This window comes from Neopsephotus bourkii, unplaced genomic scaffold, assembly GCF_033783945.1.
Source record: "Neopsephotus bourkii isolate Nb327-2 ecotype Australia unplaced genomic scaffold, CSIRO-AGI_Nbou_v1 NB_1530, whole genome shotgun sequence".
NCBI classification, from domain to species: domain Eukaryota; kingdom Metazoa; phylum Chordata; class Aves; order Psittaciformes; family Psittacidae; genus Neopsephotus; species Neopsephotus bourkii.
Genome location: NW_026902006.1, coordinates 362,492 through 390,473, shown reverse-complemented (window position 1 = coordinate 390,473; position 27,982 = coordinate 362,492). Strand labels below are relative to the sequence as shown.

The window sequence follows — 27,982 nt, the reverse complement described above, 5'->3', positions numbered from 1 at the left end:
AACAAATCCAGACCGTTTCAAGTGTTTTTTTCTTACCATGACCAGAGTGAACCCAACACTAACAACATACACACAAAAGTTTCAACCTTGATTTTCAGTAAAAAGGTGACGTGACTTAAATGTGAGAAAGAGTAAAGGGGCTTCCTAACACTGCAAGGGCTGTTTAATTCAGATTGCTGTTCACAGCTGTAAAAGGAAGTCTGCTGTTACAGCAAAGCTGTTTGAAGATCCAGACAATGCCTGATGGTGACCCAGGACCTGGCTTTGATGAACAAGCACTTGTACCAAAAAAAAACCCTACCACCAGCGTTAATACTCCTAGTGCACTATTCTTTCTCCAACTTGCCTTTGCAAACTGTAATTGATGGACAGACTTCCAGTGAAAGCTGGGAGGATTCTACTTTCACTTCTTCTACGCATGCTGTAGCAGAACTTAAGCCATACCTCAAACTCCAGCATCCCAGCCCCACTTTGTAAATGCAGGGTCATGTGTTCCCTCTCAGGATTCACAATTATTTACAAGGTTTTATTCATAGTTTCTGAATGTTTTCACGAAGTTAATGCATCCTATAAGACAGTCTGCATTTCACTTTACTATTGTTTTTATAATTCCCTACATGAATACAGGAAGGTAGTACAGATTTTATGATACAGGGAAGGGACACAGATAAGACAAACCTAACAGCTGCACCTTCCAAGAAAATTAAATTTACAGGAAAAAAATCTGCTCTATGAAGGAATGTTGTAAATAAATTACTTCACGTTTTTAGAGTGATTGTTGTTCAAGAATTCAAATGCAGCCTTGCACTACAGGGAGCAACAGAGACAATACCCTATGCTATGTCTTTTCACAAAACTCCTAGTGGCCCTGACAAAACGACTGTATAAATAATCCAGCATTTTGGTCCTTCTGTTTTGTCAGGAATCAGGTAGTGAAGACACAGACAAAAAGCAAAGGTTCTTTTAGGTAAGCATTTTTTTGAAAGCAAACGAAGGAATAAATTGATTTCTCTACTATAGAAGGTTAAAGCCTACGAAAAATGTTTCCAGTAACCAGACAAAGGACAGAAGCACAGACAAGATACTACCAGAAGCAAGAAAACCCAAAAAAACACCAAGAAAACAGCCTTTATTAGATTTTATGCATTGTAAGATTAATCTCTGTGGCAAATTTGCAACAAAGTAACCCCTACAAATTCTTTTCTGGAAACAGGACAATAACAGCAATAGTTCAACCTGACTGAGGGAGTTATATATGTAAGGAGTCACTCCGCTGAAGTCTACAGATGTACCTGTACATTCACTTTTTGGCCCATTACTTAGGAAACTGTTAACTCTCAGAAACATTACCATACCTTGATGGGATTTAATAAAGAACATCCAAAGCAAACTCCGCAAATAAAGGCCTCATTTATCTCTGCTGCACCACAGCTTCCATCCCATCAAGGCAGGACTTCACTTAGATGTTCCCAACTCAGCAGTGTCAAAGCGATGTAGGGCAAATGTCCTCTGAAGTACAAGGAATCCACAAAAAATGAGAGCAAGAGTAAAAGAAAAGCAACAAGGGAACCAAGATCCAGAATATGCTTCTCCCAATACCCTAACCCTACTTTCCAGAAGAGACTGCAGATCAGCTGACAGAAGCACTGACTGCCCCAAAGGTGACAATCACAGAAAATGAGGGAGACTGAGTGGTCAATATAAGCAGTAACTTTTCATCATTCCAGATAAATGGAATCACTTTATGGATAGAATCAACCAATGTAGATCCTATGGAAGTCATTGGCCCCAAAGGCAGCATTGCACTTGGGGCACTTACGCTGCCGGGTGTCGTAGCGTGTTTTCACACACTCAAAACAGAAGACATGAAAGCACTTCGTGAGCACAGCATCCTTTTTGCGCATGTTACAGCATGGGCATGTCAGGCGGGCCTGCAAGAGAGAAACATTATAGTGAGGGCCCACTGCATTGCACCGTGTATGTCAGATGGTAATTGAAGATGAAAGGTCCTTCCATTCCATAAGAAGGTGGTTTCCTCAATACAAGATAAGGCTACAACAGAGTACAGAGACGAGATGTCAATACTGAAAAGATGACTACACAGCCTTTTGACTAAAGTACAGTTAAAGAGGGAATCTTACAGAGACAACTACTCACCTTGTAATCCTTGATTTCTTCCATCAGTATTTCATCACAGTTAGGAACCATGTCAGGCTTCTTAGTGGTCTCCAGCTTCCTGCGTAACCTAGAAATATCTTCCTGCATAGAAACAAAAGACCAAACAAAAGCAATATATGCTTAGTCACAGCTTCTTCAAAGACAAAAGACAACAAGCACCTGGCCAGGTCCCTCCACCCATACTTTCATCCCCTATAGTCCAACAGATTTCCGAAAGATTACATTATAATCTGGTTCTACATGTATTGTCAGTTATCAGTGGACAAAACTGATGAAGCTGAAATCAAAGTGAAACTGGACCCCCAAGAAAGTAGTGTAGTTGAAACCAACTCCAAACTCAGAGGACAGACACCGAAGCAGACAGGTATTAAAAGATTGTGCATTAGGTGTATACCTCAGCCCTTTTGAAGTTAAACATCTCTTTCTCCCTAGTTACTCTGTTTTCCACAATTTCATCCTGGAAGTCATGTAACTTCTTCTGAGCCAGCTCTAGTTGGGCTTTCAGATCATCTGCAAGCTGGGCTGCATCCATGGCCTGAAGAAGAAAACCAGTATAGGAAGTACCAAACATGGAAAAAGAGCTCCAGTGATTTCTAGTCCCTCTGGCCTGGCAATCCAAGACTGCTCACAGGATATTCACCAGGCAGCTGGAGATACAATTTTCAATTCAACTTTGGTATTTCAAAATGGAATAACTGGAATTACGCCCTAAACATTACTTCAACAGCAAAATATCTTACTATTTACAAGTTCCAATCACTGAGCTTAAACACTCCTCTTCAGTAGAGCCAACCCTTGTCACACTGCAATGCACATCACTTGAAAAAATACTGATGACCACACAATTCTCTTGTTCAAGTATTTTTAGCTTTCCACCTTCTACATTTTCCCTACTAAATTATTTAGAGGCAGTTCTACAGCTGAACTAGACAGAACTGCAAGATAAGTGTTTATTTTTAATCATTTTCCCTTTCCACCAGTTCTATTACTTTCTAACTGTGCCTCACCAATTAATCTATTAGCCAAGTTCCCTCAATACCACAACTGTACTAAGCAGATATTAAGTGGAAATGATTGTGCTTAAATCCCCCCATCTCTACTTCACAGTGATATTTCTGCTTTCCTTTCTATCTGTTTTAATGTCACTGCTGCATTTCTACTGAAGATTTAACAACACAGGCAGCATGAACCCTGAGACTTAGTCTTATTTTATTTGTAACAGACCTACTTCATTGGTCTTAAGACATTTGCTAAAGGTCTTAACATTCCCCAGCCATATTTTCCTTTTACTTACCCATCTTTCCTATAAAAGCTCTGACACCAGTTAATTTCATCTGGCTGCTGCTGCTGCTTCTTTCACAATAGGTTTCCTTTTAAAGGCACCTTACTTCTGCTCGCTAACCAGATTTTCACAGAAACACCTATGACCTGCTCCCCTTTATCAAAGGAAGTATCAGTCTACAATACTTTAATCAGAACTCTTCAGGATTCCTCAGCATTCTAGTATACTAGTCCAAAACCAGGGAGTATCACGTTCCATAGTATGAGTGAGAGCTAGGAGCCTTCTATGCTTCCCACAAGACAACAACTTCATTTTACAATCCAAGAGGAAATCAAGCAATAACTTACCTTGCGTTTGTTCATTTCCAGGGCCTGTGTTCGGAGACCCAGTTCTTTCTCGCCTGTTCCAATACTGCTTTGCAGTAAATGTTCCTTCTCCTCCAGCTTACGTACAACCTGCAGTTGGGCATCCACCTTGGAAAGGGAGAGAGGAGTTATGAGAAGGAACAAAATGCATGCTTTGTAGGTCTTCAGAGTTGTTATTAAAGCTGAATGCTAAAACTCTCCCTGCCTCCCCATCACCAAGGAGTACCTCTTCAGCATGCCTTTTTCTCCCTGAATAGACACACTAGCAGTCTAAGAGCTACATCCAGACCTCCCTGGCAAACACTTAAAAACAAAGCAGTCAAATACTCTCAACAAAGAAGTCTTATTTTTTGGAAGGTGGCTTACAGATTCACTGCAAGACAGTGAACCAGTGATCCAACATTCCGGTTCACTGTTGGAACCAGTATCCTTGGTGCTGGTTGGATCTGGGACCAAAACAGCATCAGTAACACACTACTGGTTTTGCTGCTGCTGAACAGTACTTGCACAGTATAAAGACCTTCTCTGTCTCATGCTGCTTGCCATCAAGTAGGCTGAGGGTGCACAAGCTGGGATGGGACAGAGTGGGACAGCTGACTCAAACTGACCAAAGGAACATTCTATACCACATGATGCTTGTGCTCAGCAAGAAAAGCTGGTGGAAAGGAGGAAGTGGGGGACATTCATAGTGATGGTGTTTGTCTTCCCAAGTAAGAACTAACATGATAGGGACCTGCTTTCCTGAAGATAGCTGCATACCTGCCTGCCATAGGAAGCAGTGAATAAATACCTGTTTTGCTTTGCTTGTACTCACAGCTTTTGCTGTACTTATTAAGCTGCCTTTATCTAACCTACCAGTTTTCTCACTTTTGCCCTTCTGATTCTCTTCCTGCAAGGGAGTACGCAAGCAGCTGTGTTGAGCTTAGCTGCCTGCCAGAGTTAACCTGCAACACCTCCACCTTTCCCTGTCAGTTCCATTGTCCTCTCTCACTCTCCCAGGTTACCTGAGTCTTCAGTGTCAAAACTTGGTCTGCCAGCTCCTCCTTCTCCTCTTTCAGCAGCTTGTGGATCTGGTTGGACTTGATGCGTTCTGACATCAGCTTGAAGTTGGCATCATCCTTCTCCCGCAGCTGCTGCATCAGGCGGATGTTCTGCTCCTGCATGTCTTCAAATGCTTGGCCTGTGACATCCATTTCCGACAGCAGGGCCTCCTCCTCCTGCGTAAGAATACCAGGCTCTGGCAAAACTGTCTCCTGTACTCCCTACAATGACCCTGGACATTTTACTCGCAAGACACCAAACCCAGCACAGAAGAAGGAACACGTCTCAGTATCAGAGAACTGTATCTCCCAGCAATTAGAAAGAAAAGCATTCTTTAGAAGTCTACACACAGCAGACATACCCTGAACTAGAAGCTGTAGAAAAGAGATGGCTATCTCCACAAGTATTCACAGACTGTGGCTTGTCTGCTGGCAAATTCAGCTGTGACACATTCATTGCCAGAGGTAGGCAGAAAATGACTCTCAACTTCAGGCAGCTAGCTAAACAGCTGTCATATCTACCTGGCCAAAGATTCTACATGTGGAGAGCTTGACAGATTCCAACTAACAGACTGCCAAGCCCCTTAAACTCAGTTAAGCCACTTCAACATTAGAGTTAAGTGACAAGATAGAACAGACTTGTACTATAAGGAAAACAATCTGAATTCTAAAAAAGTACAGTCAAGTACACTGGCTTGCCTCTCCCTAACTGAGGTGCTCCTGCTTTCTTACCATGAGATTAAGCCCTTTTTTGTGGAAAAAGGTGTGCCACAGTACCATGCACATGTATTAATTATATGAACTGTGCAGGTAATACTTTTAAAAAGAAACTGTAACCTCCTCCCATAAAGATTGCTACAGACATCTCTCCTCTGTGCTCAACCAATCATTCCCCACCACCCCTGCCATGAGATCTGTGACACCCTAGTGTTGTGGGGGTTTTCTGATAGTTGGGGCTTTTCTTTTGGCCTTTCCCCTTTGACAAACAGGGACAAAACTCCCATCTCTGGCACATACAGAGACAGAAATTCCTTCTCTCAGGTAACCTGCCTGGCTGGATTCTGAAGCTAGCTCCTTCCCAGATGCTCCAGCAGAAACCTTCAGAAAGTATTCACCTGCTTAGCCATGGCTAGTTTCTTCTGTAAATACTCAATCTGTTCCTCCACTGCTCGGATTTTGCGGAGGGCATCCTCATCAGCCATCTTTTTACTCTCCTTTTTCTCCTTGTCTTCCAATTCTTTGACCCTCTGCCGCAGTTCTTCCAGCTACAGAATGGACAAAACACAAATAACACTAAATACAAGAATGTTGGCTGAATGTTGTTAAGAGCCTTTTTTCCCCACAATTCTCTGAAACACTGTAAAAACTGCTTTCAAAGGATGGAAAAAGAGAACCCATCTCGTATTGGCAGGGAAGTGTATTACTGGTAGACGGACCATTAAGATGGGCTGTAAGCCCAAGATCTTGATTTCAAAACCTCTGAAAATTCTACAGCATCGTAACAGGAACATCAGTGTCCTGCAGTTCTACATGTGAGGGTACATGAATGGAGAGCATCTGTTCCCTTAAGGGCATCTGGTCAAGAACCTTTTTCAATACAAAAAGTAAGAAAGAAGCCACAAGCAAAACATACAGAGACAAACCTGACAGAAAAATGGTCAGAAAGGCAAAGATGAGAACCAAACCTGGTCAGTCACATGAACTGATAAGAGCAAGTGACAGTGTAAGAATGTTTATTATAGCAAGGTTATCTGGCTGAATCCTGTCAACTGGGAAACAGGCGGGAGGGAGGAGGAAACTAGAAACAAAACACACAGAGACACAGACCTGACAAAACAAACATGGAGGCAAAGACAAAAAACAAATCTCCCCAGTCGCAGTAACTGATGGGTTACCAAGAAACTACAGTCACCACTTCCAGGACGATAAACCTGGACTTTGCAATTGATATGGCTGTAAACCAGGGGTGGATCCTGGACTGGGGTAACTGGGGGAATTGACAGAGTTGTACAAACCCAGGACAGAAACGCAGAGGAAGGGAGAGCAAGAATGAAAAGATTTGGATTAGGCAGAGAAAGACATAAAAGGAGCTAGTCACATGTAAAATGTGGCCAGTCAGTACACACTTGTCTGGGTCAGCCCTACACATGATCACTGCAGCCTGTCTTATCTTCTTGTATCTTATTAAATATTTTTTTAACCATCTCTGTGTAATATAACTCTCTACACCATGCATATGTGTGCTGCAGAAGAATTAAGTGCTAGCTATCAGTGAAACCTGTACATGCAGAAGGTAAAAGTGCCTGCGATCACAGGGGGTATCAAACATGAGGGGACACGCTGGTACTTGAGGGATGGGCAAATGCACATGTGCTTGTGAACCAACACATTGTTTAGCGTGTGCCTGAACTAGTGACATTCTATCTCCACTGGCTGAAGAGGAGGAAGGGAACTTGGCTGCCTATGGTTATGTCTTGCGAGTCCTTTATGTATATGCTGCTGAAGGTAGCACCTTCTCTGTGGGCTGTGTCAGTGAACTCTGTGTGTGTATGTCTCTGGGACAAGTGCTTGGCTTTGCTACTGGTTGAATCTGAAACTGAGAAAGACTGAGCCATGTCCATCCCTCAGCATGGGCAAAGGGATTATCCCTTCCCAGGGGGGGACATCCTAAAATTTCCCTGTTCATCTCCTGACCATTCCAACCTCTCTCCTAATTAACAAAGCTGAGAAGAGAAACAATATTCAGTTTTGACAATGACAAAAGCAACACAGTTCAGGTGCAAAGTATTCAAAAAGAAGTTTCAAGTAATGCACTGAAAAAAAAAACAGATGAGAAATGAGATTTACCTCAGCTTTTGCCTTCTTCTCAGCTGCCATCAGCTGTACTTTGTCTCTCTGCTCTTTGGGGGCAGAACGGTACATATCTAACAACAGCTTCATCTCCTTCTGACTCTCTTGGGCTTTCCTAGAAGCAGAGAGATAGGCAACAGTGAGAACAAGCAGGAAAGCTACGCTGCTACAAATCCAGCATGAAACTCAAGAGCAATATTATCTCCATCTCGTGTATGGTACGTATATGGAGTCATCCTTGGCTTCTTTTAGCCAAGGAGTACAGGCTGAAAACTGAAAAGAAGCATGTTCAGGCCCATGGACTGGAAAGTCAAGAGAATTGGGGTGGGTAGGAAACATATACTGTAACGGGAAGCAACAAACTCTCCACTTTTGCTTTAGTGCTGATCCAAGGCAAATGAAAACTACTGTGACCTTTACTAATAGCCTGCTGCTGTAAAGCTTTGCACAACTGTTATGCCAGAAGAAAATAAAAGATTACTTGGCTCACATCATGAATGGTTTGGTAATTCATGTTTTAGGTTGTTGTAGGAGAAGTGTTACTACTTTGTCCAAATCACAATCAGACACAGAGGGTGCCAGGAACCTCTCTGCTTCAGTGAAGCTGATCTCGTAAGCTACAAGGTCATCTCACACAAACCCTTCAGTTTGAGCACTAGTCAAGCAGGAAAGGAAGGGACAACAACTCTTACTTTAGTTCAGCCTTCAGTTGCTTGATCACTTCAGCCTCCTTCTTTCTTCCATCTTCATGCTTCCCTTTCTCCTTCTCTTTGGATTCTCTCTCCTTCTCAGATTCCTTCTGCTTCTGCTTTTCCCGCTCTCGTTCCTTTTCTTTCTCCTTCTCCCGCTCTCTCTCTTTCTCTTTTTCCTTCTCTCGTTCTCTCTCCCTCTCCCGTCTCTCTCGCTCCCGTTCCTCTTCATCTCGCCTGGCCTTCATTTCAGTAATATCTTCAGAAGTGGACTTGGGGACAGACACTTGGGCAGAAGGATCATCAGGCTCCTGCTTGATCTCTGGAGGTTCCTCTTTTGTTTCTTCAGTGCTGGACTGGGGCTGCAAGAGCGCACTACCACTGCGAGAGCGGATCTGTTGCAGCATAGCAAGAAAGAAGACAGAAGAAAACAAAACATTAAGTTCTTCATCAGAAGTCTACCTTACCTCCCTCCTTTTGTCTACCCAGATCCATGCTTGCATGCCCTCTCCACAATTTCTATTACTTTCCATGAAGCACTCTACTGCTACAAAGGAAGACCATTCATTTGGTAAGTGGAAGCTTGAAGTAGAGTGTAGAGCTCCATCAAAAGTTACACTGCATGCTGTATCAGAAAAGTTGATATTGCAGGCAAGACTGACAGCATTCCCCTCTCTCCAAAGCACTTTCTGCTCTTTTCCAGCATTTCGGGCTCTGATACCTTGCTCAAGTCAGACTGGGCCTCTCTCAGTTTGCGCTTGTATCTTAACACCTCTCCCTTCAGCTGGTGGTTGTGGTTTTGGAGGCTGCTGATGAGATGACGCATCTCCCGATTAATTGGACCTACAGAAATAGAAACACAACTGTAACAAAACACACTTTTGCCAAGTTTCTGCGACACTCCCATGGAGACAGAGAACAAGTTTAGTGGCAACAATGAAGAACCAAAATAAAACAATTATCATTCTGCCACACAACAGACCAAGTGTAGAAGAGAGTCATGCCAGCTTTACATACAACTCTTAAGTCCTTGCACATTTCCAGTCCCAATTTCCTCATTAACATTAGTTTTCTTCCCCCATGTTCCTACGTGAAAAGTGTCATGCTACAAAAATCTCTATAATTTAAATGCTACTTTAGAAATAAGTTATTTCAAACAATGAAATTTGAAAGTTACTGCCTTCCTATCCAGGTTGTCCTTCAGATGTCTTCTAGATCACAGAATGGCTTGCAGATAGAAGGGACCTTAAAAATAATCTAGCTCCAATCCCTTAACATGGACAGGGACACTTTCCACTAGACCATGTTACTCAGAACTCCATCCAGCCTGAAGCTGAAAACTTCCAGTGATGGGGCAAACACAGCTTTTCAGGGCAACCTGTTCTAGTGCCTCTCCCCCCTCATAGTGAACAATTTGTTCTTTATGTCTAATCTAGATCTTCCCTCTGTCAGCTTAAGCTATTCCCCCTTGTCCTGTCACTGGAGGACCTTGTAAAAAGTCCCTCTCCAAATTTCCTGCAGGCCTCCCTTCAGGTATTACAAGGCTGCTCTAACGTCTCCCCAGAGCCTCTTCTTCTCCTGTTTGAACAAGCCCAACCCTCTCACTCATCTTCATAGGAGAGGTGCTCCAGCCCTCTGATCATCTTCATGGCCCTCCTCTGGACTCATTCAAGCAGGTCCACGTCCCTCCAGTGTCAGGGGCCCCAGAGCTGAAAGAATCTTCCCCAAAGTATTTTAATAACGCAAAATACTCTGCCATGAACCAAACTGTTAGCAAAATGTGTGTATTTTGAAGTATCTAAAAAGAAGTCAGATAACATGCAACTGGCCTACCACGAAACACGACTAGTTTTGGGGCTTTTGAGATAGAAACTTGCCAGGATAAGTATTTAATAACAGACAAAGAATCAAACCAGGTGTTTTATGCAGTACAGCTCCTAATGGGCAGGGGTGGTGGTGGTGTTTGTTTGGTTTTAAGTGTAGCAGAAAAACTATATACCTGCTTGTTCATTGGCAGCAAGTGTCTGTTCAAACTCTATCCTCAGCATCTCATATTCTTTGCGGACTTGTGCCAGGGTGTCCTCTAGCTGAATCACCTCTGTGCGCAGTTTCTTGTGAAGGCTGACTTCATCCCTCTGAGGAGTAAGAAGGGGGCAGAATTTGGTGCTGTGACACTGGAGAATCATTCGCTCAGGAACATGAGCTACCAGAGAACAAATGAACTATTACCAGGAAGACAAATTTCCTGACCACTCCCAGAGCCACCCAGACCCAGTAGTGATGGTCAGAGAGATGAAAATGTTCCCTAATCTGACAGAACAGAGGTGCTACCTCAATTAGTTCCACCTGGCGCTGATGTGTGGCGCGAGTACCATGAAGCAGAGTGCGGGCCTCATCAAGGTGTGCCTTCAGCTGGAGACTCTCATTATACAAAACAGAAAACTGTGACTGCATGCAGCGATATTCTGGGGTCTCCTTCACAGCCTCTTCCACTGCCCGTCGCAACTCAACCTAGTCAGGACACAACAAAAGGCCACAGAAAGAAAATTTATTTTCTTGTCTTTGATACCTATTTTGCAAGGTAGGAGAAGAGTGAATTAAGCTGCCACAAGCAAAGAAAAAAGCAGAACTTTAACAACATTGCTATGAAGTAGATGCTTCAATACCAATTTGAAATCTATGCTTTCTCCATATTCCAGCAGGCTGTTTCTCTGGAATAGTCACACGACTAAAGCTTTTGATTCTCAGGTTCTGCAACAATTTCTCTCAAAGATATGAGCCTGGAAAACATGATATACCTTTTCAGTGGACCTACTGTAAAACTAGAATCACCTAAATCAGTAAAGATGGACACCTAGAAAAGTATGATAGAAAACTACAGAAAATACATGTAGGCATTATGTTAGCTTTCTACCAGTGAAAAACATAACGAGTGAAAGGAAATGAGAGAAACATAAGTACAGAATCTGAGCTTTCCTTACCAAAAAAATGTTTGCAGATCATTGTGACTACCAGAGTGAAACAGACACATAAATAAACACATACATCTTAACACTAATTAAAAGTAAAAGGAAGGTGTAAGCCAAGTGGTGTCTCTCTCAAAACAAACTCATGTGGATAAACAGAATTCAGAAGTGCCTCAAGACAGTTTCTGGAATCTCATCTCTGAGACTTAAGTCACAAGCTCAGATGTTTCTTATAACAGCTTAACAGACCTGTAGATCACTAAGAAAAAAATCTGGATTATTATCTGTATTATATACTTATATACTACAGGATCACAGTTTTTTGTGCTACTACCTTTTAGACATACGAAACTCATACGCTGCTTCCTATCTATTCATTCTGCCACAAAGTGAAAGATTTAAGTTCACAACACTCTTCCTAGAGCCAAGCTCTCTTACACAGGTCCATGGATTTTTTTTTTCAGTTCATTGACTCCACTTGCACAGGGCAGAGCGGAAGCGGAAAAGGGGTTAATACTTCTGAAAAGCTGTAATTAGTTTTCAGTATATATTAATGATGTCTAGTTAACAGATCAGAAAGGAGAACAGGAAATAAGAAATGTATTTCCAACTATGACCGCATGGTGTCACCAATGCACTGAATTCAAGTGTCTCACAGACCTGTGAACTTGTACAAAATACAATCTAGCTAAAAAGCAAGCAGAGAGTAGAATAGTATTAATGAGGTTTTCCAAAGACACCGTTCACAAGACAGAGGGTGACTTAACCACATAGAACGCCCTCATCTTCATAATAGGTACTGATGTCTCACCTTGAGTTTTTCATTCTGTGTTGTTACTTCCTCAAGATCCTGGCGTAGTTCCTCTAACTCCTTGAGGCGATTCCCAGCAAGCTCTTTATTTTCTTCCAGCTCTGCATTCATCTCCTCAAACTGTTGGGGATAAACTGCTTATAAATCCTCCTGTTATATCTACTGAGAGTACTAATTAGGTACAGTAATTACAGACTGTCATGTTAACACTACAGAGTGAGACAGTCTACATCCATCAGGTCTCTAAGCAGCGAATTTGTAGAATCAAAATGGCTTGCCCAGAGTCACCTAGACTTGTGACAATGAAGATATCTGAATTTTCTTCCAATTTATGGCCCTACACACAAACTCTGACTTTAACTCTCCTCGCAACCAAGCCTATGGCATTACCTTGCGGGCATTAATGGTGATTGTGCCCCCATAGAGGCTGCTTCCAGCTCCATACACCTTGTAGCCTTTGGAATTTACCTGAAAGAAAAGGTAACAGATTTCATCAGTACCCAAATAAATGCCAAGACTGCTGATACAGCAAATTCAAGACCAAAGACAGTACGCTACAGATTCACAGTTCGCACAGCGAAGTGCCATAAGATGATTTCACACATCTCAAAATGACACCCATTTCTTTGGTTTCCTGACGAAGATGGTGCTTACTCGTTCCAGAACATCTGCTAAGTGCCGGTTGAGCCTCTGCTCCCTCTTGCGTATCTTGTCAATATCCCACTGAAGGTCATCAATCATAGTCTCCAGAACAGATACCCGCGATTCTGCTGTCTCCACTCTCTCTTGCAGCTTGGAGAACTGCAATCAAAAGAGTGATTTTGTCAGCCAACTGAACACAGTAATTCTACTAGAAGCATTTTCTGAGACTGCCTAGTATTAATTTTTTATCTTGAATACCCTGGATTCATATGCTTTCCAACTATCTTTTGGTGTGGCAACAGACTACTCAATGAACTGTCCCGAATTTTACACCAGCTGAATCAAAACACAGTAACGAAAACAGGGCTGAAAATAAAACTGAAAATGGAGAAAGAGCAACAAGCTGGTAATATCTGACAGCCTAGAGAGGGAACCACTTCAAAGCTTATTCAAAGGCTTTTTCTTTTTTTTTTTAATCTTTTCAATCCATATGTTCATCTACTCTACACACTACTGAAGTACATCATGCTCTAACGCTAAAGAAGGCCAGCATTAACACAATTTTTAAAAGAACTGCAACCTGTGAAACAAATACTGGCAATAATGTGAAGCCCTTAATGACTGGGATCATCTTGCAATTAATGTCACTATGCTTTCACATATGATGTAGAGAAATCAAGGAATCTGAAATGACAGGGATATAACATCAAATGTCTCAGATGTTACAAAACCACCTTAGCATCACCTTACCACTCCCTCTATTTTCTTTTGAAACCACATTCATTAAACTCACCGATATGATTATACTCTTTCATTCAGTGATGTTACAAGCATACCAATTTAAATTGTATAGAAAAATATATGTACAGCTCTCCACACGTTCACCCACCCCTTCCATAAGCTTCATTCTGAAGGCAACTTTCAAACTGTGTTGCTCCTGTCCCTCTTCAAGGCAATACATGCTTTTCAAACTATGGCAACCACAAATTATAAGCAGGACCCCAAAGCAAATTTCTTTCTCTCTCCTTTTTATACCTCCTGAGACATTATGCGGTGCTTCTCCTGAAGAATATCGGCTAGCTCCTGCAGTCGCCCATTTTCATGTGATAGGTAGGTATTAAGCTCCAGGACTGCTTCTTCCATCAATGTAATATCTGAAAGACGCATAAAGAAAAGGAAATTAACAGAAACAGAGAAAATTTGGTTTTAATTCTTAAGCAGCAAAGAAAAAGCAAACAAACAAAGAGAAAGGAAGTTTTTGAGGTTAACTTCTGATTACTAAATCTCTCCAGCAGACAGATCTCATCTGATCTCCAGAGCTTTGACTTGAATTCACGAAGCAAAAGGCTCTGCAGTTTAACATACTACAGATTTCTGTTTGTCGGTTACTGTCCCCTGATGTCAGACCCCATTCTAATTGTGTCAGTATCAGCCACACAGAACATGCCCTTGTAACCCAGTGATACCCTAACGCAGATCAAATTCATGCATAAACCTGCTACAACAGGTGGCTTGAGCTAACATACCAGGTGACAAGTCACAGAATGGTCTGAATTGGATCATCTGGATCACTGGATTACCTTAAAGATCATTTAGTTCCTGCCCTCTGTCACCAGGCAGGGATACCACTGGACCGGGCTCTCAAAACCCCATCTCATCTGGCCTTGGACACTGCCAGGGATGGGACAGCCACAACTTCTCTGGCCAACTTGTGACAGCGTCTCACCACCCTCACATTAAGGAATTATAGCAACTGAGTACAGGCTCATATTGCACTAATGCCAATACTACTACAGAGTTCAAGACTGCCAACTAAGGACTAATGATTCACTACACCAATGCTAGACCCTCCAGAGCTCCTTGATCAAAGCATATAGAACACTAGATGAAATACAAACCAAAGAGGATGACTTGATATCCCACCTAAATTTTCATTCAACAGATTAAAATTCTAAGCTTAAGTTTTTCAGAGAGTCATCTAAGTGTAAATCAAATCTGCTACATTAATTTTCAGAACCTTGTCAATGGGCTTTGTTCTGCAGAGCTCTGTTTTGTATTCAAAACTGACAACTATACTGGGCATACCAAGACATCAGATGTCTACTATTTTGCTCAAAACTCAGCTGTAACTGAGAAGCTGGTTATCCCTACACCTTTTACTAAACTGGAAGCGAGAAGTAGTCCAACTTCAGCTTGCAATACTGATTTCACTACTTCTGTTTTTGCAGTGGCTGAGGACAGCTAGCTGGTTCAACTGTAATCCGTAACTTCTTAGGTGCACGAACATACTACTGGCAGGAACAAGCCCTTCCTTAGCCCAATAGAGTTCTCACCATTCACATTTAGAGGCAGCTATAATACATTTCTAGCATGCAGTACTAGTCTTTATTAGAGGTTTTGGTTACTGAGAGTTTGGAAAGCTACACCAATTTATTTTGGAACATAAATAAACATGAGAAGGACTATGTCTGTCGTGGTTTAACCCCAGCTGGTAAATAAGTACCACACTGCTACTCATTCACTTCTCCCCACAGTGAATGGGATGGGGAGAAAAACTAAAAGAACAGTAAAACCCAAGGGTGCAGATAAGAAAACTTTAATTATTGAAATAAGGTAAAATACTGCTACTAATAATAACGATAAAGGAAATAACAAGGGGAGAGAATACAAAACTAAAAAGGGGAAAGCAAAAAAAAAACAAAAACCCAAATAATGCACAATCCAACTGCTCACCACCCGCCAATTGACACCCAGCTTGACCCAAGCAGCAACCTGCCCTCCCAGTTTATATACTGGGCATGACGTGCTGTGGTATGGAATACTCCTCTGGCTAGTTTGGGTCAGGTGTCCTGTCTCTGCTCCCTCCTGGATTCCTGTGCTCCTCCTCACACAGCATGAAACTGAAAAGTCCTTGATCAGGGTAAGAACTACTGAGCAACAAGTAAAACACTGGTGTGTTAGCAGCATTGTTCTCAGACGAAAGCCGGAACGCCAGCTACTAGGAAGAAAATTAACCCTATCCCAGCTGAGAAGAGGACAATGCCTTAGCACTTACAATGCAGAATCATGTCTAAGCTGTGGGTAGCTAAGGACTGTTGAAGGGGGATCAGCCACCTTGGACATACCTCCACTGTTCACCTTTTGGGACAGCGCATCCACTTTCTCCTGCAGTTTGTCATACATTGTCACAATCTGGGCAACAGCACGGCGGGAAGACTCTACACGCTCCTGCAGCTGAGATTCAATCTCCTCACTGGTGCTGCTGGCTAGAGTGGCCAGGAAGGAAAATGCTGGCTCAATTCCTTCACCTGGGAACAGAAAGAAGTGTAAAAAATGTAAATGTGCTCTGCCAGGCAGCATATCACTAGTCTTCACAATCAGAGAGCCTCTGTCACCTTTTAGAAAGGGACATAAACACTGTCCACCACTGAAATCCATCTTTTCCACTGTCCCAGTCAGGTGCCTCACCTCGCTCCCTCTCATCTTTGCGCTCCTGATTACTGTCTGAGTCTGGTTCAGGTTCTGGTACCACCAGTGCTTTTCTCTCAGACAAAAGGTCTCCAAGACCTTGGTCCAGGTCGAAGCGTTTAAGGATAATGCGGATATTTTCATCAAACTGAATGATGGGACAGACAAGACAAAGAATGGATGTAAAAAAAAAGGAGTGCAGTATAACAGAAAAAGAGGCAAGAGAACAATGTATACAAAATAACAAAGCATGACACTAACCTGATTCCAGTATCGATTGATAATCAGCAAAGAGGCATCATCAGTGGCCTGCCGACGCTCCAGCTTCTCAATGTGCTCCCGTAGCTCATCTTCAATGGCTTGCCTCTGGTCCAGCATTTCTGCTAGTTTCCGGTTCTTGGTCTGTAGGGCCCGGATATCCATTTCCTCCTGCAGAGAGGCACATGGCAGAGCACACTGCACACAAGCTGGATCTCTAGACTCATTCAGAAGGCAGAGAGCTATTTTTGTTTCCAGCTGAAAAAATGCAAGAGGTTGAGTGGGGGTGTCTGAGAAAGACATACCGTTGAAGAAACACCACCAAGCTTTATGGTCTCCACAGTGGTCCCTGAATCTTCAACCCCTGCCTTCTTCTCTGGAGGTGCAGAAGGACCAGGCTCTCCAGCTGCCCGTTTACTGCCAACTCCAGACATTGTGGCCAAAGCATACAGACTCCTGCCTTCTCCAAGTTCCTCTGAATATTAAAGAGCACTCTTAAAAAAATCCAGCAAACACACACTCACACAATCAATCTAGTTAACGGTTTTTAACACAGTCATGGTAACAAGATGCCAACACAGTGCAGACAATAGGACTTAAAAAGTTTCAGAAAATACTGGGCAAATATTAAGACTTAAAAGACACCACTAGGATTAGCACTGCAAACAGCAAATCAATGGGAGAAAAAATCCCACTGCTCTATAATGTCAAAATGGAAACACTGTACCTTATCGCACTCTTTGGAAAAAAAATATCTTCATGCAGGTTCAGTCTATGGTTTTTTGATCTCTCTCTGTATTAACAAAAATTGTCTGGGTTAGACTTTAGCAAGCAACTGGGCCTATATATATATGGCACAAGTTAACCTTATAACAACAAAATTATTTTCATTATTCAGCATTCAAAGTCAGTTAAAGCCAAGGGCAGCAACACCTTGAAGATAAGCCCTTGAAGACTTTACACAGAAAACATACAAACCCTATGGAACTTCCAAGCCAAGGTTTGTATCTATTTGAAGAGTTTTCCTTTGTATGAAGAGCAACACAGTCATGTTTGAACAGTATTTATCCCAAGTTAACAGAGTCTGGAAAGCTCTGGACTACTAGTTACAGAATCACAGAACAGCTGAGGCTGGAAGGGATGTCTTGGAGATCACTTCCTCAGTGCTCCTGAATAAAGCAGGGTCAACCAGCGCAGGCTGCCAAGGGCCTTGTCCAGTCAGCTTTTGATTATCTCCAAATAAAGAAACTCAGCAATGTCTCTGGGCAACCTCTCCCAGTACTTGATGATCCTCAGCATTAAACCAGGTTTTTCTTATGTTTGAACAGTATTTCTTGTGGTTCTCTAAAATATTTCTTATCAAAGTAATAAATATCTCCTTATAGGATTAAAAAAAATATATATATCAGCTAGTGACAGAATACAAAACCAAGCAGATGTCCATGAGATGTAAGCAGCATTCTTCTCCCACATTCACTGATGCTGTGCCAACTCAATCCACAGATCTCTCTCTCCCTCTAAACTACATGGAACGCAGAAGTAAGTGAAATGCAGACCATAAGATAAGATCTGTATCATTCCATTTCAATCTATAATGCATTTACAGTTAATCTAAGGATTACAAACTGCACATGACAGTTTTTATGTATTAGCTTTACTTGAGCAGTTCTACTGAAAGTAATGAAGCTGCTGTATTTTTAGGATGAAGCTGCTATGCTGCTTTCCTTTACCTTACAGCTTAAAAAAACATTTTAGCTTCGCATTGCCCTTCACATATGCACAACAATATACGGATTAATTCTAAACAAGTTACTTAAGTACCACATAACAGTGTTCCTATAACGTGTCTTTTAACATAAATATTTAATACATCTCAAAATTAAAAAATAAATAAAGAAAACTTCCACTTAACCATTTTTAGCAACACAACTGAGCTTGCCCTGTTTGGGCCTAGAATGACTAGGCCACTGGAGGGAGTGGATGGAATAGCTGTTACTATAAACATCTGCTGCCTATCAGTCCAGGGAGCCACTAGATACTATTGTCAGATTGTTTTGTCCATGGACAAAATATTTCTTCCATTGCCTCCTGACACCAACATCCTTCACAGCTAGACTTCCCCTTCTCTCCACTACTCAGATCCTCCCATACTGTACACCAAGACCTGACCAAGTTTCCATGACCAGAGACCCTCTCTTTTCTTTAGGAATTCAACCTTACCCTCAGTCCTGGGCTATGCACATTCTTCTCTTCCCAAACTGATACACTCACTCAGCAAAGATTGACTGCTCTCTCATAGCAGAGTCTCAACTTCGTCTTAATACCCCTCTTGGGATTAACACCCTCTTTGTTATATGTCTCCACTTGGCGACGGCCGCACTTTCCACTGGCAAAAAGTCATATATTCTGACGACCTTCAGTCACCTGCAGAGAACAAACTTTTTCCAGGCCCACTGGCTTCTCAACACATGTAGGATTCCACTGCGCCTATGGTCACCAATCCCCAGGGACGTCCCCCAACACTTTCTGTCTCCCCACACGTTCCCGCCACACACCTCAGGAACACCCATGGCCCACCCCCATGGTCCGCACCCCACTGCACACCCCTCCAGCACCTCGCGGAGCTCCGGCACTACCCCCGGGGCCGACACCCCGCACCTGCCGCTGCCTCTGGGCAGCCTACACCGACAGCTGCGCCCCACGACAGCCCCGCACGTACAGGCCCTTAGGCCCATCCCTTCTTCAGCGAGTGTACAGCGCCTCCGCTTCCGAGCCGAGCCGAGCCGAGCCGAGCCGAGCCCCTCCGTCCCCGCACCCTCACCTGCCAGCCTGCCTCTCCGCAGGCGCCGCCCGGCCCCGGCCGCCCCACAGACCCCTATCTGCACCTCCAAAACCGATCCCACAGTGGACACTGCCTCCCCCAGTGCACCGGAAGTCTAAGACGCAGGCAACCGTCCAATCGCGTGTGTGGCCCACCGGGCGTCACGCAGCACAGCCCCTCGGGAAGAGCCGTCGGGTACCGCCCCTTCCGGTGGCCATTTCGCCCTCACTCGCCATGGACGCTGGCGCTCTGTCGGTTGCCCGCGCTCGACATGGCCGCCATTGCCATGGTGCCAAGGAGCCGCCTGACGCCAGCGCCCTTACCCAAACAGAAGATGGCGATCGGGGCGGGGGCAATGGTGGCTCGACACCGGCTCTTCCTAGTCCTAGGGTAGTATTTCACGTCTTGCAAGTTTTAAGGAAAGTTTTACTTGTTTAGCTTTAGTATGTTCATCTCTGGCCCTTTTTGTAGAAAAAAAACTGAAAACACCTACAAACACCATCAGACTGACAGGGCTCTAACTTTATTCATCAGTTAAAAGTCTGTGTACCCCATTTTAGGGCAGGCCCAAAAACTATGTGATGTGCTGCGTATGAAAGAGCAGTTAAAAGACCAGTTTTAATAATTTCCTAAAGAATGGTGATTAAGATGTATATGGAAGAGAACGTACAAGAGTAGGAGGGTTCTTCGCAGGAAATAGATCTTTCATTCCCTGTGGAGGAAATGCCAACGTGCGTAGAGATAAAAGACACAAAATTAAACAAAAGGTTGACTGCCAATTTCAGTACAGTTTTGCTGTGATGATGTAAAGCTAGTCTACATGGGATCATCACCTCTGAAAACATGTACAGGGGAGAAAAAACAAGCATAAAGCAAAGGCAGGGAAAAACACAAAGACTGAAAGCTGTGCTGACTTGAAGATACAAAGTATATAAATACATGAATGTATATATATGCAAATATAAAGTATATAAAGTATTGTAGCTGCAAGCTTTTTTGCGCAGGTGCTGGTGGTCTCCTTCCCCCAGCTCCACGGCAGATGTCGCCACTGGGAAATGCCAAAAAAAGGTACAATCCTCACACTTCATGGGCCACTACGCCCAAGAGTAATAGGCTAGCCTAGTAATAAGCTACGAGACTCGGGCCAAATGGACATCTGAGCTCCTGAAGTGAAAACAAAGGAACTATGATTCCCCCTATGATTCCTATATTATCGTCTTTCTTTCCCCTGCAGCTGCAAGAACAAGCGTGGCAAGACAGCGAGCTGCTGCAGCTTCGGGAGCAAGTGCAAGAGCAGCTGGGATGGGGAAATTGACCAGCCTGGTTGAAGTCTGTATCTACACAGTAGGGTAGCATAAAATAAGTATCATGTAACAGAACTGGAAAGGTGAGTACTTTGGGAAACTTTTTTTAAAGTTGTATTCAAACCTCTCGTAATGAATGAAAAAAAAAAAAATAAAACTAATGTATTTTCTGCCCACAGCATTTCCTTAACTAAGAAAGAAACGATTGGTAAGTCATTGATTCTCAGTTCAGAAAGTCCTTGACCAAAATATTTGAAACCAGAGGAGCTTTTCTGTTGAATCAAGAATGAGGTCTTTAAGTCAGCGTAGCTTTCAGTCCTTGTGTTTTCCCTGCCTTTGCTTTATACTCATTTTAAAAGGGAAAGTTCTTGCAGCCAGCTAGAGTGTAGTGCCAAAAAAGAAATAGCTCTGCTTCAAAGTACCTATGTAGCTTCCACGTAGCTGCTTTCAAGAGAGACATAAAGAGATGGTGTGTTAAAACCTGTTAGTGAAACTTGCTCTGAGCTCATAGCTAATAGAAGGCTCTAGCCTTTAGGACAGCGAGAAATCCTCTTTTGCCAGAAAGCTTACATGCCCTGGAATCCACTGATGAAATACCAGAACACAAATTTATCCCAAAGACAGCAGTGGAAGAGCTTTAGCCACTCAGGCTCCTGATGCTGCAGATGGAGAAGGGGATTGCAAGTTGCATACACAAGGAAAGAGGTCAGACAACTGCAGCCTTTGCACCTCACAAGAGGCAGCTAGCCTCAGATAATAAGCCAGAAAATCTTATTCCCACTTATTCCCAATTTACTGCCACCTTCAGGTAAGCACTGTGGATGGGCAAAGCAAAATACTACCTACAATACTCACCACAGACTGAAAGAGCTAACAAGACCCGAAATTAAATGGAGTAAAGCCCTTGCCGTAACTAATTATGTGGAAAAAATACCTTTTAGTGTTGGCACATAAGTCAGCCTTTAATTTGCTGGATTGTAAACTGGAATCACTGCAGTTACTCCATGATAACCCAATGCCAGCTACCATACAAGGGCAGGTATGAAACACAGCCCTTAGTGTGTCCTGTGGTAGCTTGCACATAACCTGAAAGCCTACTAGATCAGATCATGCAGTTGACAGAAAAGGCAGAAAAAGTCTTGAACAAACAAAACAAAAAAAAAGGGAAAAAAAAGAAAAGAGAAAAAAATAGAAAAAAGAAAAGAAAAAAGAAAAAAGAGAAAAAAGAAAAGGGAAAAGAGAAAAGAAAGAAAATAAAAGAGAAAGAGAAAATAAAAGAAAGATTTTATTAGAACATACTTCCAAATTAAAGGGCCAGATCCTGTCATATGTTTATGTGAGTTTTTGGCTTCAAAGTGAATGTAACTCTTTCCTTGGAAAAACAACAACAATAAATAAATAAACAGGATAAAGGGCTTAGGCTGAATTTCCTTAACCCCCTTAATTTCCTCACATACTGGCTACAGGCTCCAATTCAATTATATCTTATTCTGCTATTTTGATCATTGGTGCTTTGAGGCAAAAATAGAAACACTAGTATATTAAAAGATAGCCCTTTCTCATTGGCTCATTTTTTCAAGACACACTTTCAGTTACTGAAGTACTGAAGCAATAAGAAAAGTAATTTTTAAATCTGACCTTTGAAGCGCAAAGCTTCAATCCTTGCACAAAATTTGTTTCTTAAAGGTTTGTTCTAGTTTGTCTTTACTCGTTGTGGCAAAGGATGTGTTGTAAAAATAGGATAATTTTTGTGGGTTTTTTTTCTCAAAGATGTAGCTGATATTGTTGCTGTCGGCATGAAATGAATGAAAAGCTGATGGTGCAGTGTGCCGTGCTAGGTACATATTTATTAGGGACACCAGTGGAACTGTATTTAATAACATTAGGGTTCTGAGATAATACATAGTGTTGTATGCAGTGCAAAGCATACATCACATAACACAGAAATACATCATTCTACAGCATCCCTGATCTACCCAGTAATTTTTGTATTATTTAAGATGGTATAATTTTTTTGGGAGACAGGCTGGTTGAAGAAAATGAACACACATAGAACTGTAGCCAGTGTGCTTGGACTAAGTGGGTTCTTGCTTTATTGCAAAAAGAAACTGTACTACTTTTTTAGAAACTTAATTAGTTAATTATTGCTCACCTAAGTTAATATGACAGCATACTAGGATACTTTCAATACACATCTGGGAAAGGAGATAAATATTACACACTTGAGAGGTGGGCCAATGCAAAACTCATGAAGTTCAAGAATGCGAAGTTCAAGGTCCTACACGTGGGTTGGGGCAATCCCAAGCACAGCTACAGGTTGGGCAGAGAAATGATGCTGAGCAGCCCTGTGGAGAAGGACTTGGGGGTTTTGGTCAGTGAGAAACTTAACATAAGCCGGCTTCAGTGTGTGCTTGCAGCCCAGAGACCAACCATATGCTGGGCTGCGTCAAAAGGAGAGTGGCCAGCAGGTCGAGATCCTGCCCATCTACTCTGCTTTCATGAGACCTCACTTGGAGTACTATGTGCAGTTCTGGTGTCCTCAACATAAGAAGGACATGGAGCTGTTGGAGCAAGTCCAGAGGAGGGCCACAAGAATGAAAAGGGGGCTGGAGCACCTCCCGTACCAAGACAGGCTGAGAAAGTTGGGGCTGCTCAGCCTGGAGAAGAGAAGGCTGCGTGGTGACTTCATAGCAGCCTTCCAGTATCACTTGCATCTTTACACTAGCCAATGTAGCTCTAATAATAATAGGAGGTTCTCTATCCTTCTAGATCATGGACTAGTCAGGGATTTTTATGTCCTTCTTCAAATAAGGTCAGTGCCCCCAGCTGGCATGCCAGGACTTACCTAAACTCAAACATTAAAAAAAAAAAAATTAACCTGAATTAATTAAAAATAGGAACTAAGAGTCAACTATTTGGATCACCATGTTTCATCCTGTATGGATACTATTACATAGAATGAATGAAGGTTAATATTTTGTCCCTTTCACTTCCAAAGACCATTCAGATAAACCGAATTAAAATCTCTTAAATTTGAAATAGTTCTGTTCCTTAGAGTTTTGAAGCCGTTTTAAAATAGTCATAATTTGATACAATTTTCATGAGAGTCTTTGTGTAATTAAAACCTTACACGAATGGTACCCAGACCTTCCAGTTAGACAAGCCGTTTCTCTCATGCCAGTAGCAAACCTTTAGTTCCAGAAGCGCACACTTAAAATCTGCAGTGAAAGAGAGCAATTACTAATGCTCTGTGCTTCTCACACAGGCACATAATTTGTTAGTGAAATGTGCCCAGTGACCATGCAAAACTTTATTCTATCCTTCAAGGGAAAGAAAAAAAAAAAGTAAAAAATCTTTGCAGCAGTTCCTGAGGGATAAAGGGACAATTCCTGTCAGAACCCTCAGTCTGAAAATCTTGTGTTTTGCCTCTTTACCCCATCCTTTTTTTTTTTTAGCATCTGCAGAAAGTACAGTGTTACAGACTGTTCTATTTTGCAACACAGAGCAAGTAACTGAGAGCCAATATATTTCAACATATCATTTGGGGAGCCACTTGACACTATTTCTAAATTAAAATGTCCCTGTCTTTGAAATACCTGGTTTGTAGTCTGCAAGAATTAGAATATGGGAGCAGAACAGGTAGAAAGTGGCATCACCAGAGCACATACAACTAAACTGATTAAGATACATGCATTTCTCTGAGTGTGATCATACTTGCAGATCTTTTGAAGTTCTGCCATTAATTAACACATCACCATGAAGCTCAACAAGACCAAGTGCAAGGTCCTGCACCTGGGCTGGGGCTATCCCAAGCACAAATACAGACTGGGCAGAGACTGGATTGAGAGCAGCCCTGAGGTGAAGCACTTGAGGATATTGGTTGACGAGAAGCCCAATGTGAGCCAGCATTGTGTGTCTGCAGCCCAGAAAGCCAACCATATACTGGGCTGCATCAAAAGGAGCATGACCAGAAAGTCAAAGGAGGTGGTCCTGCCCTTCTACTCTGCTCTCATGACACCCCACCTGAAGTACTGCACCCAGCTCCCAACACAAGGATGTGGATCTGCTCAAGCTAGTCCAGAGGCCACAAAGATGATCAGAGGGCTGGAGCACCTTTTCTATGGAGACAAGCTGAGAGAGCTGGGCTTAATCAGCCTGGAGAAGAGGCTCTGGGAGGACCTTATATAGTGTGTGTATATATATATATATATACACATATGTAGTAGCCTTTCAGTAGCTAAGCGGGAACTACAAGAAATCTGGAGAGGGACTTTTTACAAGAGCATGTAGTGACAGGACAAGGGAAAATGGCTTTAAGCTGACAGAGGGGAGATTTAGATTTAGACATTAGAAGCAAATTCTTTAGTATGAGGGTATTGAGACACTGGAACAGGTTGCCCAGAGAAGCTGTGGATGAGGTGTCCCTGGAAGTTCTCAAGGCCAGGTTGGATGGGACTTTGACCAGTGTGGTGTAATGGAAGGTGTTGCTGCCAATGGCAGGGTGTGTGGTACTAGATGAGCTTTAAGGTCCCTTCCAATTCTAACCATTCTATGATCAAAAAACTTTGCATGTGTGTCTGTGTGCAATACTCTCTAAAATGAACTGGACTACAGTAAGTGTTTTTCTGTCATCTTTAAGTGCAGCTTAGGTAGAAGAGGTTACAGGAACAGGGTTTGGTAATGCATTTTCAAGGTGAATTACTTATTGGTGTAAGCCTGAAAAGTCTGAAATTGAGTTGGAATAACATGAAGAGTGCTTAGTCATTAACAGATAACCAAATGTACAGACCAGGATGAAAAGAAAATCGAAATATTTCAGCCTTTTCCAACATTAACATCCCCTAGACAGCTAAGCCAGCATGAATTCATCCCCTTTGGAGCTGTATTTCATCTCACTAGTGTTGTCTAAAGTTAAACACAGTAGTCCTGACATAACAGTTCACTGTATTTCCAGTAAACAAGGACTTTCAACACTTTTTGTCCCCAGTGATCAATACTGAGTCTAAAAGAAAAAAAGAGAAAGCACTGTATGTAGTTTGTTTACCATCAATTTGCATTCCTATTCAAAACAGCCATCAGAAATGCCTGCTGCTTCTTAAAAAGCAGAGTGTAAGCAGGACATATTTATTTACTCTGCAGATTTTCTCCTATATATATGTAACAAGGCAAGAAAAAAATTTTAAAAGGTAGAATTTGAAGTGAACAGCAGATACCTTCAAGAAGATACTTATTGTACAGCTCACAGTACAGGAATAACCAGACTATTGTTACCATCTGGTAGCTGAACGGAAAGGAATAATACTGTCACTGCAGTGGAGAATGTCTCAGGGTGTTTGTAGAAGAGGCACAGCCTTTACAATTTACTAGATTATACACATACTAGTACAACAGGTTATGTGCTAAACATACTTATTTATTCCTCCTGATAGTACGTGATCACTTTGGATTTGTTCCTAAGGACACTGGGCTTACAAATTTTGCTTTTCCTTACTTCTTCAGTCTCTCTTCTTTTTTTTTTTTTTTTTTTCTTTCCCCTCTGGCTTTTCACAGCGCTGTCCCTCAAGTTTTGAACAGACTTGTCAGATTTCACTGCAACTGTCTTAGGGGAGTAAGTCTCTAATGTGTTTGCTGGTATATACTTCATGGAAGTTTCCCGTAAAACAGAGGCTCACATCTCCATCCCACTGGGAAAATGCCTTTGACATACATTGAACAGGAGCCTGTTTGATTTGTTGGCTGCGTAATCACCACATGTAGCTCAAAATCAGCATGTGTGCAGACCTTCACAACATTGCCTTCTGGTAAAAACATGAAGCAGTGGGACTAACTGGGAGAGAAATCTAAGGAATTATGAGGGGGAATGGAAATGACAGGAGCTAAGGATATTTTGACAGGGATGCATTGGCTCAATTCACTTCCACAAATGCTCAGAGCTTTGAGAGCTGTTACAGTGGATGGCAAACAGTAAGACTGCTTTAGCAACAGAAGATCCTTGGATCTGTACAGCTGGGCTGAACTCGGATGCAATTCTTACCTTAGAATTTTTTTTTCTAATTGTAAAATATTGACCTGTTACTGTACAGGCTGACTAATTTCAGAAGTAATTATCTCCTGAGCATTTCAGGTTGCAGATACATTACTGCATGAGCAGTCCTATCCCCAAATGCTTGTGTCTGCTTTCCAGACTCCTCCCTGCTGTGCTGCCATAGTAATTCGGTGTGGGGAACTCAAGATGTGAGGTGATCCAGCTAAGAGATAATCCATCCTAAGAAAAAGTGTGTTTTTTTCAGTCTCCCTTATGTTTAAACTGTGCTACTGCTCCAAAATCATTTGTGTCTTTTCTTCCTCAGTCTTTTGGGTCTAACAAAAGCTATTTAAAAGAGACAAGTTTTTAAGGATGAAAGTCAAGCATTCCTTGAAAAGCAGGCAAGTGAAAGAAGTGGGAGCAGCAAAGACTATACAGAAAGTTTCCTCACAAATTTCAATTACTTGAATATTTACTCCCAAAGAGAAGGCCTTCTGACCCATTCCTTTTAATTTATTACTGCGAAATTGTTCTGCTGTCTGAAACCCTATATGAAATGTAATACAGGGTGCAATGTGACATGTTTCTGCTGATGCCACTCAGTAGTCACTCTCCCACACACATACTGACACAAAAGTGGGAAAAAAGCTCACATTCTTTCTCACAAATTCTGCAAATCTAATGCAGAATGTTGTGAAGAATATGGTAATGGATGTCCCAGGAATGTACAATCTCTCTACTCCCTCCAGTCTCATATGTCCTTTTGCCACTGTTCTGGTACAAGATCTATTATGTTTCTAGTTCATCAGTATTTGCAGGCTTGAAAGTATTTAGGTGGAAGGTACAGTATGAATCAGTCATTAAAAACTAGTGGAAAACAGGCAGAGGTGGTCAGCAAAGAAGGATTTTGGAAAGCAAACCACCTGAGTAACTATGCTTTCTTCTTCTGCCTTATTTTCAGAGTTTAACATGCATCTAGGTAAACCTGTGGATCTTCCAGAATTTCTCACCTTTCTAAGGGAGAGCAAGTCACTCTAGGAACACAAATGTGATGCTTGATTGTGTTATTATAGGAGCATTACTGTTCCTCAGTATTGTTCCTCAGACTTTTTCCCCCATTCATCCACATTGTTTCTGTAATAAGAAGCCTTAGCTGAGGGATAGTTCTTGCCAGCTTTAAGAAGTAAGGATTGCAGGCATGAATAACTGAGTTCTTTAGTTCATAATGCTATTAGAGGGAATAATATAAATTAATCTGTTAACATTAAAAACATGCATCATGC

The 27,982-nt window shown here is 42.2% G+C and overlaps 1 protein-coding gene across 1 annotated transcript; it reads right to left on the bottom strand.

Moving 5' to 3' along the window:
* Positions 1-1,117: 1,117 nt before the first annotated feature.
* Positions 1,118-17,060, bottom strand: RNF20 (ring finger protein 20). The gene is made up of 19 exons (XM_061370285.1): positions 16,855-17,060; positions 16,553-16,720; positions 16,292-16,439; positions 15,949-16,131; positions 13,859-13,977; positions 12,836-12,982; positions 12,572-12,649; positions 12,182-12,301; positions 10,736-10,915; positions 10,404-10,539; positions 9,126-9,247; positions 8,408-8,799; positions 7,713-7,830; positions 5,981-6,130; positions 4,830-5,042; positions 3,808-3,933; positions 2,573-2,713; positions 2,158-2,259; positions 1,118-1,931 (listed from the first exon to the last, which is right to left on the bottom strand). Exons 1-19 carry the CDS (start codon positions 16,981-16,983, stop codon positions 1,755-1,757), a joined length of 2,949 nt encoding a protein of 982 aa, XP_061226269.1. The 5' UTR covers positions 16,984-17,060; the 3' UTR covers positions 1,118-1,754.
* Positions 17,061-27,982: the final 10,922 nt, after the last annotated feature.